Raw genomic sequence first — 19,887 nt, 5'->3', positions numbered from 1 at the left:
TGAAGGAAAGGTTTGGTAGTATAACGATTAAGACATTCTGGGGGTTGTTTAATACACTTGGGGGTGTGGGGGCTTCTGACTAAGTGAGTAATGGAAGCTCCGTCACAAATGTGGGGGAGCAATAACTAATCTGGAATCTGATCTTGGAGAAATGTGGGTAATGTTTGGATTTTATAACAGAATCCGGAAGGGAATGTCAAAGCTATAATACTCTGTTTAACTCTTTACAAAACTGTTAAGTTTTGGGGCTAAATCTTTCCTTTGAGTCATTTAACGTTCATGACAACTGTTGCTGCTTCATTTAATCCCTCCGATGATTCCAAGAACTTCTGTTCCGTCCCCGAGAACCGGAATGATGCATTGAGAAGGAGAAGTTTGTCTTGGGGTTTAGTTTACTAGCTGTGTAATATTTTCCCATTGATTCACGAAATGAAAAAGGGGCTAAAGCCTCAGTTTTCCCTCCAATGATCCCCCTCTTCCCGAAAGTAGATCAGCGCTGCTGTCTCCTCGCTGCCGAGACGCACAGAAGCCCTCCATCACCGGAAAGGAATGCAGAAAACTATGTAAAAGTTTCCGAGTGTGTGTGTGTGTATGTGTGTGTGTGTTCGTCCCTGCGCGCGCGTGTCTCCCTGCGCTTGGAGACGCATCATTTTTTGGCCCGGCTGGATGTCGTAAGAGCTCGCGGCGGGGCAGGCAGAGCTGGGAGCAGCCCCCCTGTTAAGTAGCAGATTGTGTGGAGACTCTTCCCACTTGGAAAGAGGCTCGCCGACGCGTCTGGGAACCAAAAACCCGCGGAGCTCTCTGACTTCAACACCGGACCACCTCACTCTCCCTTCGCTCAGGTTGGAGGTCTACAACAGAGACATTAACCTTTTTTATTTTTTTGTTTCTTGAACCAAATCAAAGAATTTCAACGGTCTCCTCTTTAGGTCAGTCCTGCATGATTTTTTGGATTTTTTTTTTTAACAGTTTCAGTTGAATGATTTTAGTTCCAAGCGTTAAAATGACACGTAGCTTATAGAATTTCTAGCTTTTTTATTGGCTTTGTTAATACCAGGTTTAGAAGTCTCTAATATTCCAGAATCATCCAAATTCAATCGGAATATTTCGGCAAACTCGTGGACTATCTATTTGCAGTGCTGTGCGTAATTGTGCATGGCACCAGGATTTGATGCTCGGTTTTTCTGAACTTTGGAAATGCTTTCGCTGTGGTAGAGTTGGTTTATCTCATCAGCAGAGATATTTAATTCTTAAGTGGATTATTTGCAGTGTAATTGCACCAGAATTTAAGCTGCTTTAGGGAGAGAAAACGGATTCTAACAGAGAGCGAGGTTTTGGTTTGTGCGCCTTTATTTGTACAGGTTTTCCATTATGTTAAACTGACTTTATTTATTGTGTAAAGCTGCTAAATTGTTTATTTTTTGTGGACTTTATCCGTTTATTTATATAAAGTCTGGCGTTTAATAGTTTTTGCTGTCTGGGGAGACATTTTACGAGCGCCAGAATCGGGGACTGATGACTTTGTTTTATATTTCTGCTCTTAATGTTTCGGTTTTGGGCTTTTAAATGACTAATTAACCCTAGATGTTGATTTAATGACAAAAGATTTACACTGGGCAGATTATGGTGCTCTGGTGTTCGCGGTAAGGTTGTTCTAAGGTCTTGTGAAGCCCTGGGGCTGATGCGGAGCTGGTGTTACAAGGTCTAACCTCCTCCTTTGTCCCTCTCGCAGCTTCATTCATGTGCTGCTGAGCCAGAGGAAGCAAAAGATGAAGAGCAGGCTGTCTCTGCTGGCGGCTGCCCTCCTGGCACTGTTGCTGTCCTTCTGTCAGGCCCAGAGTGAAGGTAAAGCGGCTCCTCCTCCTCCTCTCTGTGATCCAACACATCTAACTTCATCTCCTCTCACCTCTGACTTTTCTCTGCCTCTGATGTGTAGCTGCACATTTAGCCAAAATAAAAAAAATCACATAGAAAAAGCAAATGTGTCTGTTTGTGAATTGATTTGTTTGAACTGATTTGCCTTTTCAGCCTCTGTTTAACCTTTTTTTTCCACTGTCAGTAATTCCAGTTTCCTTCAGGAATTTGCAAGATTTCCTTTTCAAGTGGAAAACTGTCTCAGGAGAAAAACTGTCCCGGCCTCGAATATCTGGTTTGAATTGTGGATAAGAGCTTTTTCTTCCAAACCAGTAGCACTTCTGTCGCGGTTTTAGCCATGGGTGTAACTTGTTTAGAGCAGTTATGTAGCTAAGACAATAAAATATGGCCTCAAATTGGTGAAAATGCGGCCACTATGAAGAACAATCAGTTATATTGTTAGAAAAACTTGATGATTTTGTGTTTCTCCCTTAAAGGCGGAACAATTCCAGCAATCTGGTGCTTTTTCATGCCATAAATTCACATCGATGAGCCTTGAGAAAAAGAAATCTGTCTAAAACACTATCTTTAGTAAAAAGTTAGTTGAAAAAGCACATATCATAGCTGCTCCTGCCTCTAATGTAAGGCTGTGAGGCTCAAATAATGGGGCATCCAGCCTCACACAGATGTAGTTTCATCTGTACTCCACCAGGAGGGGCCCTTCGTCAAAATCTACCATTTTTTACTGTAGCCTACATTTCTCCCGTTTCCAAAAGAAAAAACAGAAGGCACGTGGCCAAGTTTCCTCCCTACGTCCTTTCTCCTGATGGAACGGAAAGACAAAATATGAGTTTCACATTATTTTCCAAAGAGAGTCAAAGAGAGGAGAAAATCTGCTCCTCTGCTGTGTGCCTCTGGGTTTTCTCTCAGTCTGAAAAAAAGTAGGAAAAAAAAGTGCAGTAAAAACTCATCAAATCATCAGTAGGATGAGGAGAACGTTTCTTTTCTCTCCTTCCAGGAGCGTTTCTGACCTCCTGTGACCTCCTTTAATGTCCCTCAGAGGGCCCTCCAGAAGTCACGGCATCCTAATGGGGTCGTATATATCCTGGAATAGTTTGACAGGTTGGGGCTGGAGTTACAGGCTCAAACACCTTGAAGAGAAAAGACTCCGGACAGGAAGGTCTCTGCTTTAAACTGTCATACTTTCAGGTGAAACTTTACGAAATAAAAGCAGTCTGAAGCAGATGCCTTGATTTCTGGACGCTTCAAAGAAAACCTGGATGTGGGAGTGAGTGGTGAGTGTGTGTTTGGATGAGTGTGTGTCCCTCTGGTTTGGAGCTTTTGGGTAGTTTTTGCTCGTTTGGAAACAGAAGCAGGAGCCCGCGGCCCTTGAATTGATTCCCCAGGTTGGTGATCATCCATTTTTGACGTCCTGTCCCCCTCCCGGTCAAGCCTCGACGGGGTCAGCTGACCCACAATCTTGGCTTTACGACAATATTTTACAGTGATATTCTTCACCCCCACACTAACAGATGAAACGGTTGGCGGTTTAAGCTTGGATGCGGTAACCTTTAAACTCTAGCTAGACCTTTTTAATTTGTGTATTTCACCTACATTAAGTCGTGTGTTTCTGCAGGACTCCAAGAGAACCTGCGCAGCTGCAGAGTTTCATAAATGAGCATGAACTGTGGAGCTCTGATTACCATAGATTAGTATTCCTCCAGCATGAAAAGATTAAGAGTTAGACACACAGTTTCCAACGTTTAGATAATGTTCCAGGAAAAAAATGTTTGATTAAAAGAAAAGTCCCAAAAACTCGACACAATACTAAATCTTGTTTAGGGTCGTCTGATCCATGTTGGTGCTTCTTTGTTGTAAAAAAGAAGATGCATTGTCTTTTTTAGTCTCGTTTTTCAACGGCAAACCACCAATTGGAGTGAGAAGTATTCCCTTAATATGTTCCTAGCTTTTTTTTCGACATGATTGGTATTTTGTACATTTCAGACCATTAACTGCAAATAATGAAGCGCTCAAGTATCTTGATTCTGCCCCTTTTTATTTGGTATGCCCAACCCAAACTTTACTTTCTCACTCAGCCTAACTTAAAGCCTAACTCAATTAAGCATTTTAATTTGAAAGGGCTTATTTGATTGTCTTCTTCCTGTTAATCTGTTCATGCTGGAAAAACAGATTCATCTCAGTTTTTTTTAGAGCTCAGTCATAACCAGGCTGGTAGTTATGAGCTAATCTCGTCATTAAGCCAATTTAACTAGTTTAATTGTGGATTATTGAGTTTTTAATAATTTTTTTTAACCTCTTATCAAGATTTAAACGTCGAATTCAAGCAAGAAATAGTCAATAAGGCAGCGTTAAAGAATCAGTGCATTATAGCCAGCTAGCTTTCCAGGTAGCGACCTTTCATAACGTCCACCCCAACCTGAAGAATATCCCTTTAAAATATTCATAAAGTAATAATCTGTGGTCCCTCGTGTACATGGAAACTTTTTGTCCGTTGCCCTAAGTTGTTGTTAACAACTTTTCATGTACACATGCATGACTCCCCTTGTCAGTAACAACCAGTGAAACCGTAACCTGTGTGCACCTGTACCCTGTTTGTTGGTTAACGTCACAAAGACCAATGGCTCTTGAATTAAAGTCCAGACCTTAAAGTTTTGAGAACAACAGTAAAAAAATTAAACATTCTAAATATGAATGTGGAGCTGAACTTTAGTTTAAGAACCTCTGGTGCCGATGTTTGAGAAACCTGAGCAGAAAAAAAGATGTACACGTGTCTTTACTGACATTGTGTATTCTTTTGTGAGGTTTGCAATGGAGACGAGGAAAGTGTTCAATCATCTTTATCCATTGTATAACCAATATCAGAGAGTTTCATCATCAGATTTCTTTGTTGTCAATTCAGCGTCATGAGTTGGATTGAGGTCATGGACAGCCTGCTCGATGTCAGCCGGTCCATGTTGTAGTTTGTTGAAAGGGGCGGAAACTTTTACAAAGTGGCTGGTAATTTCTAGAATAAATAACCAGCCAAAGAGATGGTTGGATATAAAACACTTGAATCATGTTGGTTATTTATTTTAGTGATTGTACGGAAGCACAGAATAGCCAAAACAATTTGAGTTTGAAGAGCAAATACATACCTAACTGGGAATGCTAACTACTAGTTCATATTGAAATCTTTTACTTGAACTCAATTCTTTGGATTCGGCAAAAGTTGAATCTGAGCATCTTCTAATAAACACTTTTATTATCCCTGGCTTTGTGAAGCCTGAAATAGATTTTGAGAGCTCAAAACTTAAAATTCATGGAGTCTCAGTCAAATATCTTAATGTTAAAAATCTTAAAAATGTTTACAGTTCGGTAAATAGCTGCCTAAATAACTTAAATTGGCCTTTCTTTGCCCCCGTAGACCTTATCACAGCCCTAATTCAGCCAAGTTTTCATCTTCCCGCCCTGTTAGTGCTTCCTCCGTGAATGTTCTACTACTTCTCTGTAGTAAGTGATGTTGTGTTGTTCTGTTGTGTTTGTTGTCTCAGTGTGTTGTTGCTTGAGTTGTTGACTGTGGCTGCTGGCCACACAAAGTCAAACGGAGGACATTTTTTTTCTTCCCATAAAAATGGCCTCTCTCACATGTAAACATGTAGTTTGGTTTGTCTTGTGTTGTTTGATCCAACAGTGAACTTGTCAAACTTCACCTTGGAAGTGTTGACTGTTGGGAAAATCCTTCTATACTTAACATTACATACAGTCACCACCTGAAGCTGCCGGATTAACTGTGTTTGCTTTTTCTCTTCACAGTCGACCCTCCGTCAGATTTGAGGTTTAAGATTTTAAATGAGAACTCAGTGCAAATGACGTGGAGCAGACCACAGACCAGGATACAGGGCTACAGAATACAAGTGACCTCAGACACAGGTGGGTGCTCATTAAACCTGCGAGTTATGTCCTGCCGAGCTTGTAACATAACAAGTGCGATAAACTCACTAAGGCCTCAGTCTGCCCTGCAAGACTGAACACTACCCGCAATTATCCGGAGATTTCTGCAGACACATGTTTGGCTCCAGGAGCTCTAATGATAAAAGAAAGGGGGGAAAGAAGAAAAACATTATCACTGGCACGAAAATTTGTCAGCGTTAGTTTAGATCAGAAGTGTAGATCTTATCATACTTCACGGTTCATTAAACAGCTGAGATGGTTAAAAAACACAGCATTAATGTCAGGTATCCCTACACTAAACAGCTGCGAAAAGTCAGTGTTTCCACTCAATCTCATACTCACACAATGTAGCAGAGATCAAATAGCAGGTGATTAGCATTAAATTACAACTATGGGCAGAGCCTAAAGAGCTGCGGTCTTGTGCCAGATTGTAGGGCAAACACATAATGAAAATACCACAAACAAGAGCCAAAACGGACAGAAACAATTAGTTTGCAACAGCCGTTCAGCGATCAGATTTCCAGACTCCCTCGAATGCATCGAAAACGATCCATCGATCTCCGTTCAACAAACGAGCATTTTAAAAGTAGTTTTCTTCTCTTCTCGAGGACAGACCTGACCAAGCTTCATTTTTACTTTTTATAAATCTGAATCATGATGTTGAAATTTCGGGAAAACGTAAGACCCGTTAATTACCAGACTTTTAAAAACACCATAGGCTATAATACAAAACACAGGTGGTTGCGGACTGAAGTGATCACGTGATATGAAACTTTGCTCATGATGATCATCTACAGCGTGATGATCCTCTACAGCTCTGTGTTTATCAGTGAAATATATGAATTACACAGCATATGGACATATGACAGGGCGTTAAGACCTAGGTTAGACTTTATAGTTGCCTGTCTGTGCGCGAAAATACGGATCGCGACGTTATTGAGCCAGGTAGGCTACAGAGCATGAAACACACACAGATCTGTGTCATATATATGCTCCTCTCCCTAACGTCTGTCTCCTCCTCCATGTCGTCGTCAGAACATAGCGGATGGGATCCGAGATTGCGCAACACTAAAAACAACCATTGTCACTAGAGTTCCGTTCCACTACAGTACATTAAAATCAACTCCTGGCCAATAACCTTCGGGGCTAGGATCAAAACGACGCCACTGCTGTTAGCCGATTTAATTGGTAACTGATGGGATTAATGTTATTTTACACAACCGCTAATACAGATGTAACTGTTAAGTACAATTAGCTGACCAAACTAGCTAACTGACACAAAACACTTTAGCTGAACTAAGACTTGTATTGAATGTAATATAGTATAATTGTGACATACTGTTAGCTCTCTGCTAACTAAATGACCAAACTAAGGCAGGCTCGCATATTTATATTCAATAACTGTCAGTGTAACTTTTATGAAACGTTAGCTGATTTAATTGGTAACTGACGTAATGAATATCAGCTTGCATATCTTCATACAATAACTGTTATTGTAGGGAAGAGTGAAAACTTTAGTACTATTAGCTAAGCGAACTAGCTGACTGAACGAAAAAACGTTAGGTTGCTTTTCTACATTTTATAACTGCCAGGCGTGAATGTTACATACTGTTAGCTAGCTAAACTAGCTAATTAACTAGACTAAGGTAAGCTTGTACATTTATTTTCAGTAACTGTCAGGTTTAACTTTCATGTACTCTTAGTTAACTTAGCTTAAATAGTAACTATGAAGGGGTTAACGTTAGCTTGAATATCTTCATACAAAAGCCGTTAATTAGCTAACCGAACTAGCTAATGACAAAAAAATGTGCTTGCTTTTTTACATTTAATCAGTCAGGTGTTACTTTTACATACTGCTGACTAAACATAGTAGCTGACAGAGCTAGTGTTAGCTTGTATTTTTATGTTAATGTCTTGTAACTGTAACAACTGTTGCATTCTATTAGCTAACAGTCAGAACTAACTTTAGCTAGCTAATTGTGTAGCCCATTTAGAGACACCTGACACTTGATTAGGTCTTTTTTAATAATATAAATGTATAATATAAACTACAAAGACTTTAAATTACAACTCACAAAAACACAATCTACCTCCAATTACAAACCTTATGCCAATAACAGTAGGCTAAGCCATCAAATAGTGGTGGCTAGGTTAGCTAAATGTGATAGTATTGTATCTCTCGCTTGAAACTTTATACATTCTACTAACTAGAGCATTTGAGGCCTGCTAGTTGGATCTACGAAACCTTGATGTTTTGTAATTCAGTTTGTATCAATTCAATGATCCTTTTCATATTAATAAACCTGTTCGCCTGCAAAAAAGGCAACAAAAATCTCTTAATAAGAAGAATTCACAAGGTGACATATGAATGAATCTTTCTTTTGACTGTTTGGAGCTGAAGCATTTAAAATATTGATGTTTGACTCATTGGAGGAATTTGGTATTTAAAGTTGAAAGCGAGTGTTTTGTTTAATAGTAGTACGGAAAGTTTTTATTAAATTGAATCATACTGTTGTTGTGTGTTTACATGGCTCTTCCAGTCCTCCGGTCAACACTCGGATCAGGTTTTTCTGAAGCCCCAGTTTGACTCTGGGAGAATTGAAGTAATGCAATAGTTTCCTAATAGCTTCCCTCTGACTTTGTACATTCTTGTAGAAGAACCAACAAAAGAATTTACTCTGCCTGCATCTGCAACCAAGACCTCCATCTCAGACCTGAGTCCAGATGTGGATTATGTAGTAACAATATCTGCGTACGCTGGATCAGAGGAGAGTCTACCCATCTCCGGCCAGATCACAAGTGAGTAACCGTGTCCCTGACTCTGTGTGTGTGTAAATTAGCAACAGACATCCAACCTAATGCTGAAAAATTGTCTGCAGCTGGTCACTTTTGGCAGGAAGTTACTATGATGACAACCTGCTTCGGTTTATGAAACCAAACTAGCAACACACCTGAAGACCCCATTAACTGAGTGGACAAACTAAGAGTAACACCCGAACAAATGTATTTTAAAAATAACTATTTAGTCACAAAAACTATCTCAACTAGCCATTCCTGAGGTTTTGATCATATCACATGATCTCCATCCCAATGTTCAGAAGTCCTCTTTTTACCAGTGAAAATGGATTGCAGTTTATTATTATTATTATTATTGATCATGAAATCCATTTGGATTCAGGGATCCAATCAGGACAAAGTCCAGGAGACAAAAAAGGCATTAATTCACATTTAACCAGTCGAATCATCATCAGACATCTTTTATTCTAATTATTACATATTGCAGGTACTAACAAAATGAGACTATTTGGATTTTGAGTCATTTTGCTGACACCATCTTTCAATGAAATCATGTTAAAGCTCAAGAACGCCTACCTAAGAGTTCCCCCTACTTTTTTAACTACTGTTACGAATGTCAACAATTAACTTTAAACCTCAATATATGGTTTTATTCTTATGTTGTAAAGCAGTTGGTGAATTTGGGGGTTACATTTTCATAACACAAAATAAGTGGGCTGGTATTTTAATTGTCCACAATGTAGGAAAAGTCTTAGCATATATAATCAAGACAACTCAAAACAGACACGTAACAAAATGATTTCAAAGGTTTTTCTTTTCTTAAATTAAAGATTAAAAATATGGGTCACAAAAAAAACAAATTCTGTTTACTTTACTTAAATATTTGCATTATTCTTCTTGAAAAGTTTGGTCCATTAACAATCAAAACACAGCAGGAACCACAGATTTAGTCAGTAAGATTGGTGGTGCATTCAGTATTCCAGCTGCAGATAATGAAACAGCATTTACAGCTGGTTAAAAGACATTAAGTTTGACTTTACATATGGATCAGTAAATGAGAAGTGACCCAGATCTCCAGCGATGACTAAGGTCTTCTCTAAAGTCACAGCCGCAGTTTGGTGGGGACGCCTGCTATTTGCATCGCTGCAAACACTCATGATCTGTAAACCCACTGAGATCTGGAGATTTCCTGGAAATCTGTCAGAAACTGCGTCATAAACTAGCTGCTTTAGCCATTTGGGAGCTTGTTTTGCAGGTTCGTTGTAGCTAAGAGGAAGAAATATTGTGCAAGAAAACCTCAAATGAAGTAAAACTCATGTATCGACCCAAAGGACATTTTGGGTCCCGTTTGAGTGATCTGCAGCTTGTTGAAGAAAAACAGACCGTTACAGTTCATAACATGACTTTATTTTGGGTGAAGATACTTCCAAGAACAGAATAAATGGTCTCTAACTTTTGTATTTATATAATTGTTTTACTGTCTTTCAGTTGAATCAAGTGGCAGCACAAGTAGAACGCCCAGTAAACCAGACGCTTCAGATTCAGTCAGTAAGTTCTTTTTTTCTCATTTATTTTTTAAACTTAATTGGACAAGGGGTTTCTCTTATGGCTTAGATAATGAGTCACTGACATTTAAGTCTTTCTGTACCTTCCACTTTTTGTTCTGGCTTTTCTCCTCATTGCTGGGCGCCGTCCATCAGCGTGAGCTCAGCAGCGAACCACACAACACCCCATTGTACAGCCATAATCAAAATTAGGCCCCTGTAAATCTCTAAAGTATTCAGTCATCACTTTGGTACCCTGCCGGCCAATTATGCCAGCGTGTAGGAAGCTGCACATGCTCAGTATGGGGGTCATAGGTGGGGGAGGATAGGGGAGGCTGCTGTTGGAGCTGGGGGAGCGAGCTGAGGGGAGCCCAGCCCTGAAGTGCGGAGAGAAGTGGAAACCATTACAGATGCTGATTTACAAGAGCGCTGCTGCTGCTGGTGCTGCCGTGGCCCGGTTCTGTAAAGGATGACGAGGTTGTGCTGATTTTCCACTTTTCACAAGAGGAAAATCACGAGGAAACTCCCAGAAACACGAACAATGCAGAGTCCAATGCCTCTCAGATGTACAGTTTGAATTAACATCCCGTATCTGGATTTATGAAAGTTCATCCAAGTCGTATCAGCGTTGAGCATGTGCAGAATTTTCTTCTGAAAACCTGGAAAAAAGAAATTGCCAGAACTTTCTGTAAAACCCCTGATTACTTTTCTTACGTCAAAAACATTACAGCTTGTATCTGGTTAAGGCAACAAAAAGTGCCATATGTATAGGAGAATAAAAAAATACTGTAGCTGCTTGTATAATGTTCAGCTGCAGCATTTGGTGGCCATTAGGAGGTAACAGTAATGGAGGACAGGCATGCAAAGTATGGTGTGAAGTTACCGGATAAAAACTTTAATCCCATGAGAATATGAATATCTATAAAAATTGCATTCATTCATTGCCTTTCACTGATATTTAGAGGCGGGTATATCTAATTTAAAGGTTTTAGTGACATAAAAATGACACTTTTTTTTTTTTACCCAGAATGCTCCTTCAGTGCCATTGCCGATGTGGTGTTTTTGGTGGATGGCTCCTGGAGTGTGGGCAAGTCCAACTTCAAACACATCCGCAACTTTATCTCAGCGACGGCCGGAGCCTTTCAGATCGGAGAGGACAAAACCCGAGTGGGAGTGGTCCAGTACGGCAGTGACGTCCGAACAGAGTTCCCCCTGAACAGACATGTGACCCGACCAGCGCTGCTCCGGGCCATCGGCTCTCTGCCGTACAAAGGAGGAAACACCAAGACAGGTACACTGTTAAAGTCCTTTAATGTAAGATTCATAAAGAGATTTTTCACGCAGCAGGAAACCAGGACCAGCTCACAACATTTAAAGATCTTAGAACATTTAAATCTTGTGTGGTGTTGATTTTTTCGGACCATTTATTGGACAAAATTGGCATTTAAAATCTAAAATCAAAAGACCTAAGAATTTACATCTTAATACCTTGTCTTTGCAATAGCATCAAATCGATAGCATTATAGATACATTTAAAAAAAATGTATTTTCTGGAACATAGAAAAGACGTGTCATTGTTTCTTTGTTTAACATATGCAACTATCTGCTCATAGAAGGGCAGGTGACACATTTTGTACTGAGCACAGGTTACTCAAATTATGTCATCACACTTTCTACATACATTCACCATCCTGTAAAACAACTAATGTGCGATGTAAGCAGATACACTCTAGCTGTGCATAGTTTAAAACCTAAACCCTGTCTGTCTCGTGGCTCCAGGCGATGCCCTCAACTACCTCCTAAAAAACACTTTCACCGAGGAGGCCGGCAGCAGGAGAGGATTTCCCAAAGTGCTGGTGATCATCACAGACGGCAAGTCCGAGGATCCAGTGGAGAGTTACGCCAAGCAGCTCAGGAGCAGGGGGGTGGAGATCTTTGTCCTCGGTACGTAGCCAGAACAAATTAATTACATTCCACTTCTTACTTTTTCCATTCCTATTTTAATGCTTTTAACTGTCGTGACGTAATAACAGAAGGCAGAAATTCCTACATCATTAACATGACAAGCGAGTGATAGCAAGTTTTATGTCTGTTTGCGCTCAGGCTTTCCTGTCATACTTTCCACGATCTTAGGAAGGAGAAACTGAAGTGTGCTGTTACTATGGTGTTGAAGAGGGCTGTTGATTAAATAATAATAGCAGCTCATCTTCAGTGGTCTGGGAAAAAAAGGTGCTTAAAGAAACATGAAATATGATCTCAGTTTCATGAGTAGAAGCTGGTAACACGCAGGAGTAACACTGTGAATGTTTACTTTTGCTAAAACAGAATAAGCTGACTTTGTTTTAAAATTACAAAAGAACTTTGCCTCTTTTCAGTGGAAGTAAAAACTGCATTTCTATTAAAGTCAGCAACTTTTGAGTTGTGAAAAGTTTGCAGGATAACATAAAGAAACCCTTTATAGCTGGTGCAAGACCAATATTTGGTTTCATATGTCAGAGAAGGTGATAAAGGGTTTTGTCACCGCAGACGTTATCAGGGATGCAGAATAACATCCATCATTGTCTGGTTGCTGTTCAATGTCTGAAATTAAAAAAATGTTAGAAAATAGAAAGAAAAACAAAAGAAAGTAGAGAAGTTCTGCAGCCAGACTTATCTGCAGTGTTCATAGTACAGGACTGATTATAGATGAGAGCAAGGTTTAGGTTTGCCCGCTGCAGCTTGTTAATACTGTTGGATATTTGATGAAGGAGGACTTCAGGAAATGGGAAAGGAATGGTAGAAAAATAAAGGCAAGACATCAGGGGGAAGCAAAGGAAGAAGTTGATATGAGAGAAAAAACAGAAAGAACATTATACTGACATTAACTAATAAAAATGTAATCTGCAAAGAAACAAAAGGAAGTCGAGGAAGAAGAAGAGAGTAGAAATACTGTAGGGAGTTGATGCACAAGAGTTAAAGTATCTGTCTTCGGTAAAGGCCTGCAGCTTTACAGAGTGTTGCAAAGGATTGTAAAGTCTGACCGGTTTCATATTTACTGCCCATGCGGTCACACTTTCCATGTGGACTAGAGTAAAAAAGTTGAGGCTTGGAGATTTTTAGTTGCTGCCTGGTGGTGAATGCAGCTGGAGAACTTTTAATATGCTAATGTGGAAAATCAGTTTTTTCTCACACGTCAAAGATTGCTCATTTCATCCAGTATTTAAAGACCTGGAGGAAATATGCACCAATTACCTCTAATGCAGTAATCCTCACATGATGCCAGTGACTTTACAAGAGCTGCTATGAGTTCACTGGGGTTGCCACTTAACCCAGAATTGGAATTCTTTTTCTTGTAGGCATTCAACAGGCCGATGCAGAGGAGATGAGGCTCATGGCCTCTCCTCACAGAAGACACGTCTTCAGTGTCGCCAACTTTGACATGATCAAGAGTGTGCAGAAAGAGCTCATTGTTCAGGTGTGCGCCGGTGTTGACGATCAACTCAACTCACTCGTCAGTGGAGAAGAAGGTGGGATATACAGCATTCAAAGTCTCTGGTACACCTGAAGTTTATAGTGTGTGAAGACGTGGACAGATGGAAGTCAGATAATATCATTGGAACTCTCTTAGTTTAGCACAAAAACTGGAAATAGGGGCAAGGCTAGCCTGGCTCCATCCAAAGGTAACAAAATGAATCCATGAACATGTCAAATGTAGTTCCTTTTATCCATACATTCTTGGTTAGCTGTTTCCAGTCTTTATGCTAAGCTAAGATAACCATCTGCTGCTTCCAGTTTCACAATAGCCAAAAAGATATTTAAGTGCTAATAATCCCCTAATCTAACTTTCAGTGACTCAATGAATAAACGTTTTTGCAGTTGTCGAGCCAGCCTCCAACCTCCAAGTCCTGGAGGTGGCCTCAAAGTCCATACGGGTGTCATGGGACGCCTCTATCGGAGAAGTTTCTGGATACAAGGTGCAGATGATCCCCATGATGACCGGCAGCAAGCGGCAGGAGCTTTACGTTGGCCCAGGCCAGACCTCGGTGGTGGTCAGAGACCTTTCTCCAGACACAGAGTACCAGATCAGTCTGTACGCTCTGAAGGGCCTGATGCCCAGTGATCCCGTCATGGTCATGCAGAAGACGCAGCCAGTTAAAGTATCATTGGGTGAGTAAAACATTTTTTTTAAGTCAATTTAAACATCAAGAGTCATGACTAAAATATTTGTAATCACAGGGGATGTGCCATAATCACAGAAGATCTTCTGCTTTTGTGTAAAATATGCTCATTGGCGTACTTGCCGAGAGATTAAAGATCAAAACTGCTCTAATGTCTGTGGATAAAGTCCTGGTCTGTAGCCAGGAGGTGATTAGTTTAGCTTACATAGTTCTAACTACAAATTCTTGTTACTACATCACCATTTGTTTTTGGATTAAACAAATAAGATAAAGCTTGACAGTTCAGGTTCGTGGGATCTTAGAAGGCGTATTTTTTGGACTTGAAAAGTGAGGCTAGCTGTTATTGCTACTTCTGCTGTTAATGCTAGACTTAGCTTGCCTATCGCCATAAAACAACACTGTCTTTTTTTGTCATATGACAATTGACATAAACCACTAGTTTCCCGTTGAAAGAACCATTCTAAACAAGTCTCACTTCAGCTTGGAAAGGGAGATCTCTATGTCTCCAATTATCCAACTATACATTCAAATAAAACTAAAGCAGTTGTAGAAATCGAAGCTTAAAAACAGTCAAAGTCAGTTCAACCTTTGGCCTTCCAGTGGGGAAGACACACTAAAGATTAACAGTCTCATATTTTACTATAAGAATTATGTTCTGTCATTGAAGCCAGTCAATTACAAATTTTGTTTTTCCAAACCAGAATGTTCTCTTGGCATCGACGTTCAAGCCGACGTCGTCCTCCTGGTTGACGGGTCCTACAGCATCGGTCTGGCTAACTTTGCTAAAGTCAGAGCTTTCTTGGAAGTGCTCGTGAACTCCTTTGACATCGACCCAACTAAGGTCCAGATCAGCTTGGTCCAGTACAGCCGGGACCCTCACACCGAGTTTTATCTGAACACTCACCATGACCTGAACGCCGTGGTCAAGGCTGTGAGGACTTTCCCGTACCGCGGTGGCTCCACCAACACCGGCAGGGCCATGACTTATGTGAGAGAGAAGATCTTTCAGGTGGTCAGAGGGGCGCGCCCCAATGTTCCCCGTGTCACTATCCTCATCACGGACGGGAAGTCATCCGACGCCTTCAGGGATCCAGCCACCAAGCTGAGGAATTCTGATGTGGAGATCTTTGCGGTGGGCGTTAAGGATGCTGTACGATCTGAGCTGGAGGCCATCGCAAACACACCTGCAGAGACCCATGTGTATACCGTAGAGGACTTTGATGCCTTCCAGAGAATTTCCAAAGAACTCACACAGTCCATCTGCCTGAGGATCGAGCAGGAACTCCGCAAGAGACGTAAGTAATAGTTTACCCTCTATGATGATGACGACAGTGTGCTTTGTTCCTTTGAGCAATCCACATTTGGTGTTATATGTTCCAGTCCCAAACTAAGTGTGGTAGTTTTGATGCTTCTGTCATACACTATATAATCCCCTGTTTCGCCTGTATTATCGGTTGTTAAAAACTTTGCATTATTTAGTACCCTAGCTTGATTAAACCAAAGGCACATGTTAGATTAGCATGTGCAAATATGCACCAACCCTAACCACACTGTCAGCATTTTATTTGAATGTTTTCATTCAAGTGATCACCAATTTGTTTAAAAAGCTAAAGAAGTTTTCTGTAGACAAAATGGCCTCATGAAGCACTAATTATCAAACATGATCAAAAGTTCGTACTATTGTCTCAGTAGGGATAAGAACTATGCCTTGAAGGGGGCTAGATGTTATGACTCTTCCCAGAGCCCTTCAAAGGACCAAGGGCGTTCACATTGTGAAACTCACTAAGGCTACAAAATGTGACGCAGAATGTCGCTCATTGTTTTACCAAACATGTACAGTCTTTTGCATTGCTGGTTGTCACTGTGAACGTCAACGAATTAGGAGTTGAATTCTTCTTCGTCTCCTTCTAACGTTATTGTCAGTTGGTGAACTCGCTTAGAGGTGCATTACTGCCACCAACTGGACTGGAGTGGAACAAGCGGAGCTGATTGAGGGATGACAGTTTGTGTTTCTAAGAAAGAGTTGTTCAGAAGAATCGGATTGTTCCCAAACGTAACGTTATTATTTATCATGATGTTGTAGAAAAAGGAAACGCCGGTTTAGCTCAGCGGCTAAGTCGCACAGAGGCTACAGTGCTCAGAGTGGCGGCCCTGGATTTGACTCCCACCCTTGACCCGTCCTTCTCTTCCCCTGTTTCCGACACTTCCCACTGCCCTCTCTCTCTCTCTCTCTCTCTCTCTCTCTCTCTCTCTCTCTCTCTCTCAATAAAGGCATAAAAAGCAAATAGAAATAATAAAAAAGGAAATATGCTGTACTATCTCTGAAGCAAGTTGATTTTCAGTTTTTATTTAATTCCTGTGCATTTGAATGTGTTAAATTTAATTTATCGGGCTAGTTTGAAATAAAAATATGCTAATACCGAATCAATGTTTCAGTCCAAACTACAGTTTCTTAAGTGAAAGATAAGCTGATTAAATGAATGTGTTTCATCACTCCGTAGACACAGCAAATCAATTTAAAGTTATTTTCCATTAAGTAACATGTTAAATGAGAAGCACCAGTCAGCCATTATGATTTAGAACATTTGTTTTGTTCTGATATTTATATTTATTGATATTGAAACCACATTTTAATAATTAATCACTGCAGCAGTCAGATGTAACTATACCACCAATCACTGGGAGGACAATACAGAGTCGTACCCAGTCTTCCATATGCACACAATTACTTTCACTTTTCCAAGCGTGTCTTTTTCACCAAACCCGCCTCTTTGCCTCAATGTGTTTCACACATGTCCACCGTTTGATCTTTCAAGGGCAGAGAGAGTTCCTGCATGTGGAAACATTAGAACTGGGTCAAATAGTGGTTGCAGGGACTTCTTAGCATTAGTTGAAGCACCAGATGACTCTGTTATTACGGCATGAGGACAATCCAGACTGTCAGGTGTGTTGTCCGTCACGTATGCGTAAACAAAACTCGACTTTGAAATGCATTCTTTGTACTGAAACCGATAGCCAGCCCCTCAGACATCTGGTTGTCAGATTTAAACGAGCAAGAAGAGTTCCTGAGAAATGCAGTTTCACCCACTTAAAGCCAAATATTAATCACTCAGTTCCTTGGCCAAACGGAGCTTCCAGGTCTGCCAGCATAGCTTTGATTGCAGATTATATAATACTTATATAATAATGACTGTCTGTCAACATAAGTGTGCAGAAGCCTGCATGAGCAGCACGGCCACAGCTTCCATCCAACATGTTTGCTCAAGACTTTCCACAGTGGGGAGTTTCACAGCAGTCGTCCTCCTGATGAATGATGAGCTGTCACTTTGACACCTTTATCAATTGGCATGTAGATCAACCCCTCTGCCCTCTGGATTCCTTCATTTGCTACTGTTTGTTTAAGGGTGTTTTTTCAACAGCACATCCACTATGAATCAAGATAAGGGCTCAGCTTAGTTAGCATTACCCTCGATGGTCCGTTTTGATGTTCTGTGGAGCAAAGTGTTTTTGGGATTGTGAATGAAGAACTGCACTTTTTCCACTGGAGAGGCTAAGCTGTTTGGTGATGCAAGTCCCTTTTAAAAACACTTGTCTTCAATTTGACTTGGTATTTATGACTTAAGACTTAGACTTATGGCTAATGACTCGAAAGTACAAAACACTATCAAATTTCAAGCATAATATTGTGGATTATGATTGTAAAAGAAAGATTTGTAAGGTTCAAGCAGGCTTAACTTGCTTGACTCTCACCCCAGTAACTTAGGACTTTGGGCTTGGGGCTTGTTACTGACATATGTTTGACTTACTTCCACCTTTTTTCCAAAGGTCAGTCTTGGTAAATTGGTAAAAATGATGCTTCTCCTAACATACAAAAGCCAGTTGGTGTCATCATTGATTGTGACCTTTGTCCCCTTTGTGTCCTTCCAGGACTTGTCTCTCCGAGGGCCCTGTCCTTCTCCGAAGTCGGCCCCAGAAGCTTCAGGACTTCCTGGGAGATCGACGCCACCAACGTTGAGTCCTATTTGGTTCAGTTCAAGCCAGCAGATGAAATCGATGGTTCTTATGTGTCCATGTCAGTGCCCGGGGAAACACTCACTGCCCTCCTCCCCCATCTCAACCCTCTCACCCGCTATGAAGTCGCCGTTTATGCTCAGTATGAAAAAGGGGACAGCATCCCTGTGACCGGCTATGAGACCACCTTAGAAGGTATTTATACTTGACTCAAGACTTTTTATATTCTGAGCTGGTTAACAGGATCAGAAACCTAACTCTTTCATGTTTGTTGCAGAGCTCGGCTCCGTGCAGAATTTAAGAGTGTCCGAAGAGACCATAGACCGCTTCAGAGTATCATGGCAGCCAGCTCCAGGAGCCGTCACTCGCTACCGTTTGACCTACGAACCTGTCGGGGATGAGAGCACAAGGATGGAGACGACTACTGTCGGAGCGGAGACGACGATTGTGCTGCAGGAGCTTCTTCCTAAAACCACCTACAGGGTCACCGTCATTCCTGAATACAGGGCCGGCTCTGGAGTGCCGCAGCAGACCGATGGCACCACCAAAGAAGGTAAATGAAGCTTTACATTACACTCTTTTAAATTAGAAGACAGCATTATTTAGAGCCTGACATTTCTGCTTTCAGATCATACAATAAGATGTGTTTTGCAAAAAAACTTCTTCATGTCATACTTCAGTCCAACCAGAACTTACATGTCATTGAACTAATACTGGAATCAGGTCAAATTCATGTTTTAAGTCAAAGCGTTTCTCCAATTTCCTTCGAGAGTAAATATCAATAAAAATGTTTAGCATTTATATACAAATATGGTTCTCATATGACTGTTGATCATGGCCGGACTTTCTCTAAAGCAACATTACATTATTGGCTCCGAGAAGTATTTCTTCTGACTTTAGTGTTAACAAGCTTTCCTTTTCAGACTGTTTGCTTCATCTGAGCGTCGAGTTTGTTTCTTCTTCTTTGGATTTTCACTTCTTGTTGAAGTTGTATCTGTAGTCATCCATCTTTTCTTTGTTTGTTCAGCCATAGTAGATTACTGTTTACTCACAACACTTGCAGAGAGCGGAGAAGCAGCCGCTTAGCTCCGCCTACCCTCTCTGGCAGACCAACCACTGCTGGCTGATGGAAAACGCGTCACTAACTGGGCGCCGCCACAGACACCCAGCCCATAACAATACTTTATACTTCAAATGCAAAGGCTTTCATCAGTGGGCCACAGGCTCAATCACCATTGTGTTACCTCATTCGGCGACAGATAGTGACATTTATTTACGTGAAAATCTTTAAGATTACTTTAAATTATTATGTGGACAAAACATGGCCACTACAAAGCTATTCCGATTGTCCAATATCATATTTAAATACATGGTTACACTACCTTATTGAGTCAGAGAATTAAGGGAAATATAGTTCTAACATTCAAAATATAATCGTGCTAAATAAATCAAGCATAAAAAACACGATGGAGCTAACAAAATCAATGACATTTAAGCTATCAGATTGTGCTATGGCCTCAAATTGAGTGTTGTTTTTGTCATTGAAAGTGTCACAGAACATGTTCTATATGATA

At 40.7% G+C, this 19,887-nt stretch overlaps 1 protein-coding gene across 1 annotated transcript in view; it reads left to right on the top strand.

The window, feature by feature from the left end:
- The first annotated feature begins 765 nt into the window (after positions 1–765).
- col12a1b (collagen, type XII, alpha 1b) overlaps positions 766–19,887 on the top strand; it is a 128,377-nt gene continuing 109,255 nt past the window's right edge. Inside the window, exons 1-12 of the mRNA XM_069657266.1 lie at positions 766–929; positions 1,733–1,845; positions 5,668–5,784; positions 8,461–8,604; positions 10,090–10,149; positions 11,173–11,436; positions 11,925–12,089; positions 13,481–13,651; positions 14,001–14,291; positions 15,004–15,597; positions 18,230–18,508; positions 18,591–18,866. Of these exons, the coding sequence (XP_069513367.1) occupies positions 1,770–1,845; positions 5,668–5,784; positions 8,461–8,604; positions 10,090–10,149; positions 11,173–11,436; positions 11,925–12,089; positions 13,481–13,651; positions 14,001–14,291; positions 15,004–15,597; positions 18,230–18,508; positions 18,591–18,866 (2,437 nt within the window). The 5' untranslated portion in view covers positions 766–929; positions 1,733–1,769. The remainder of the gene's footprint in view (positions 930–1,732; positions 1,846–5,667; positions 5,785–8,460; positions 8,605–10,089; positions 10,150–11,172; positions 11,437–11,924; positions 12,090–13,480; positions 13,652–14,000; positions 14,292–15,003; positions 15,598–18,229; positions 18,509–18,590; positions 18,867–19,887) is intronic.

The sequence above is a fragment of the Semicossyphus pulcher genome, unplaced genomic scaffold, assembly GCF_022749685.1.
Source record: "Semicossyphus pulcher isolate SPU_LCO1_2020_fin unplaced genomic scaffold, fSemPul1.0.p SCAF_11, whole genome shotgun sequence".
NCBI classification, from domain to species: Eukaryota; Metazoa; Chordata; class Actinopteri; order Labriformes; family Labridae; genus Semicossyphus; species Semicossyphus pulcher.
The sequence above is the reverse complement of the archived record's forward strand: the minus strand, read 5'-3'. Positions and strand labels throughout refer to the sequence as shown.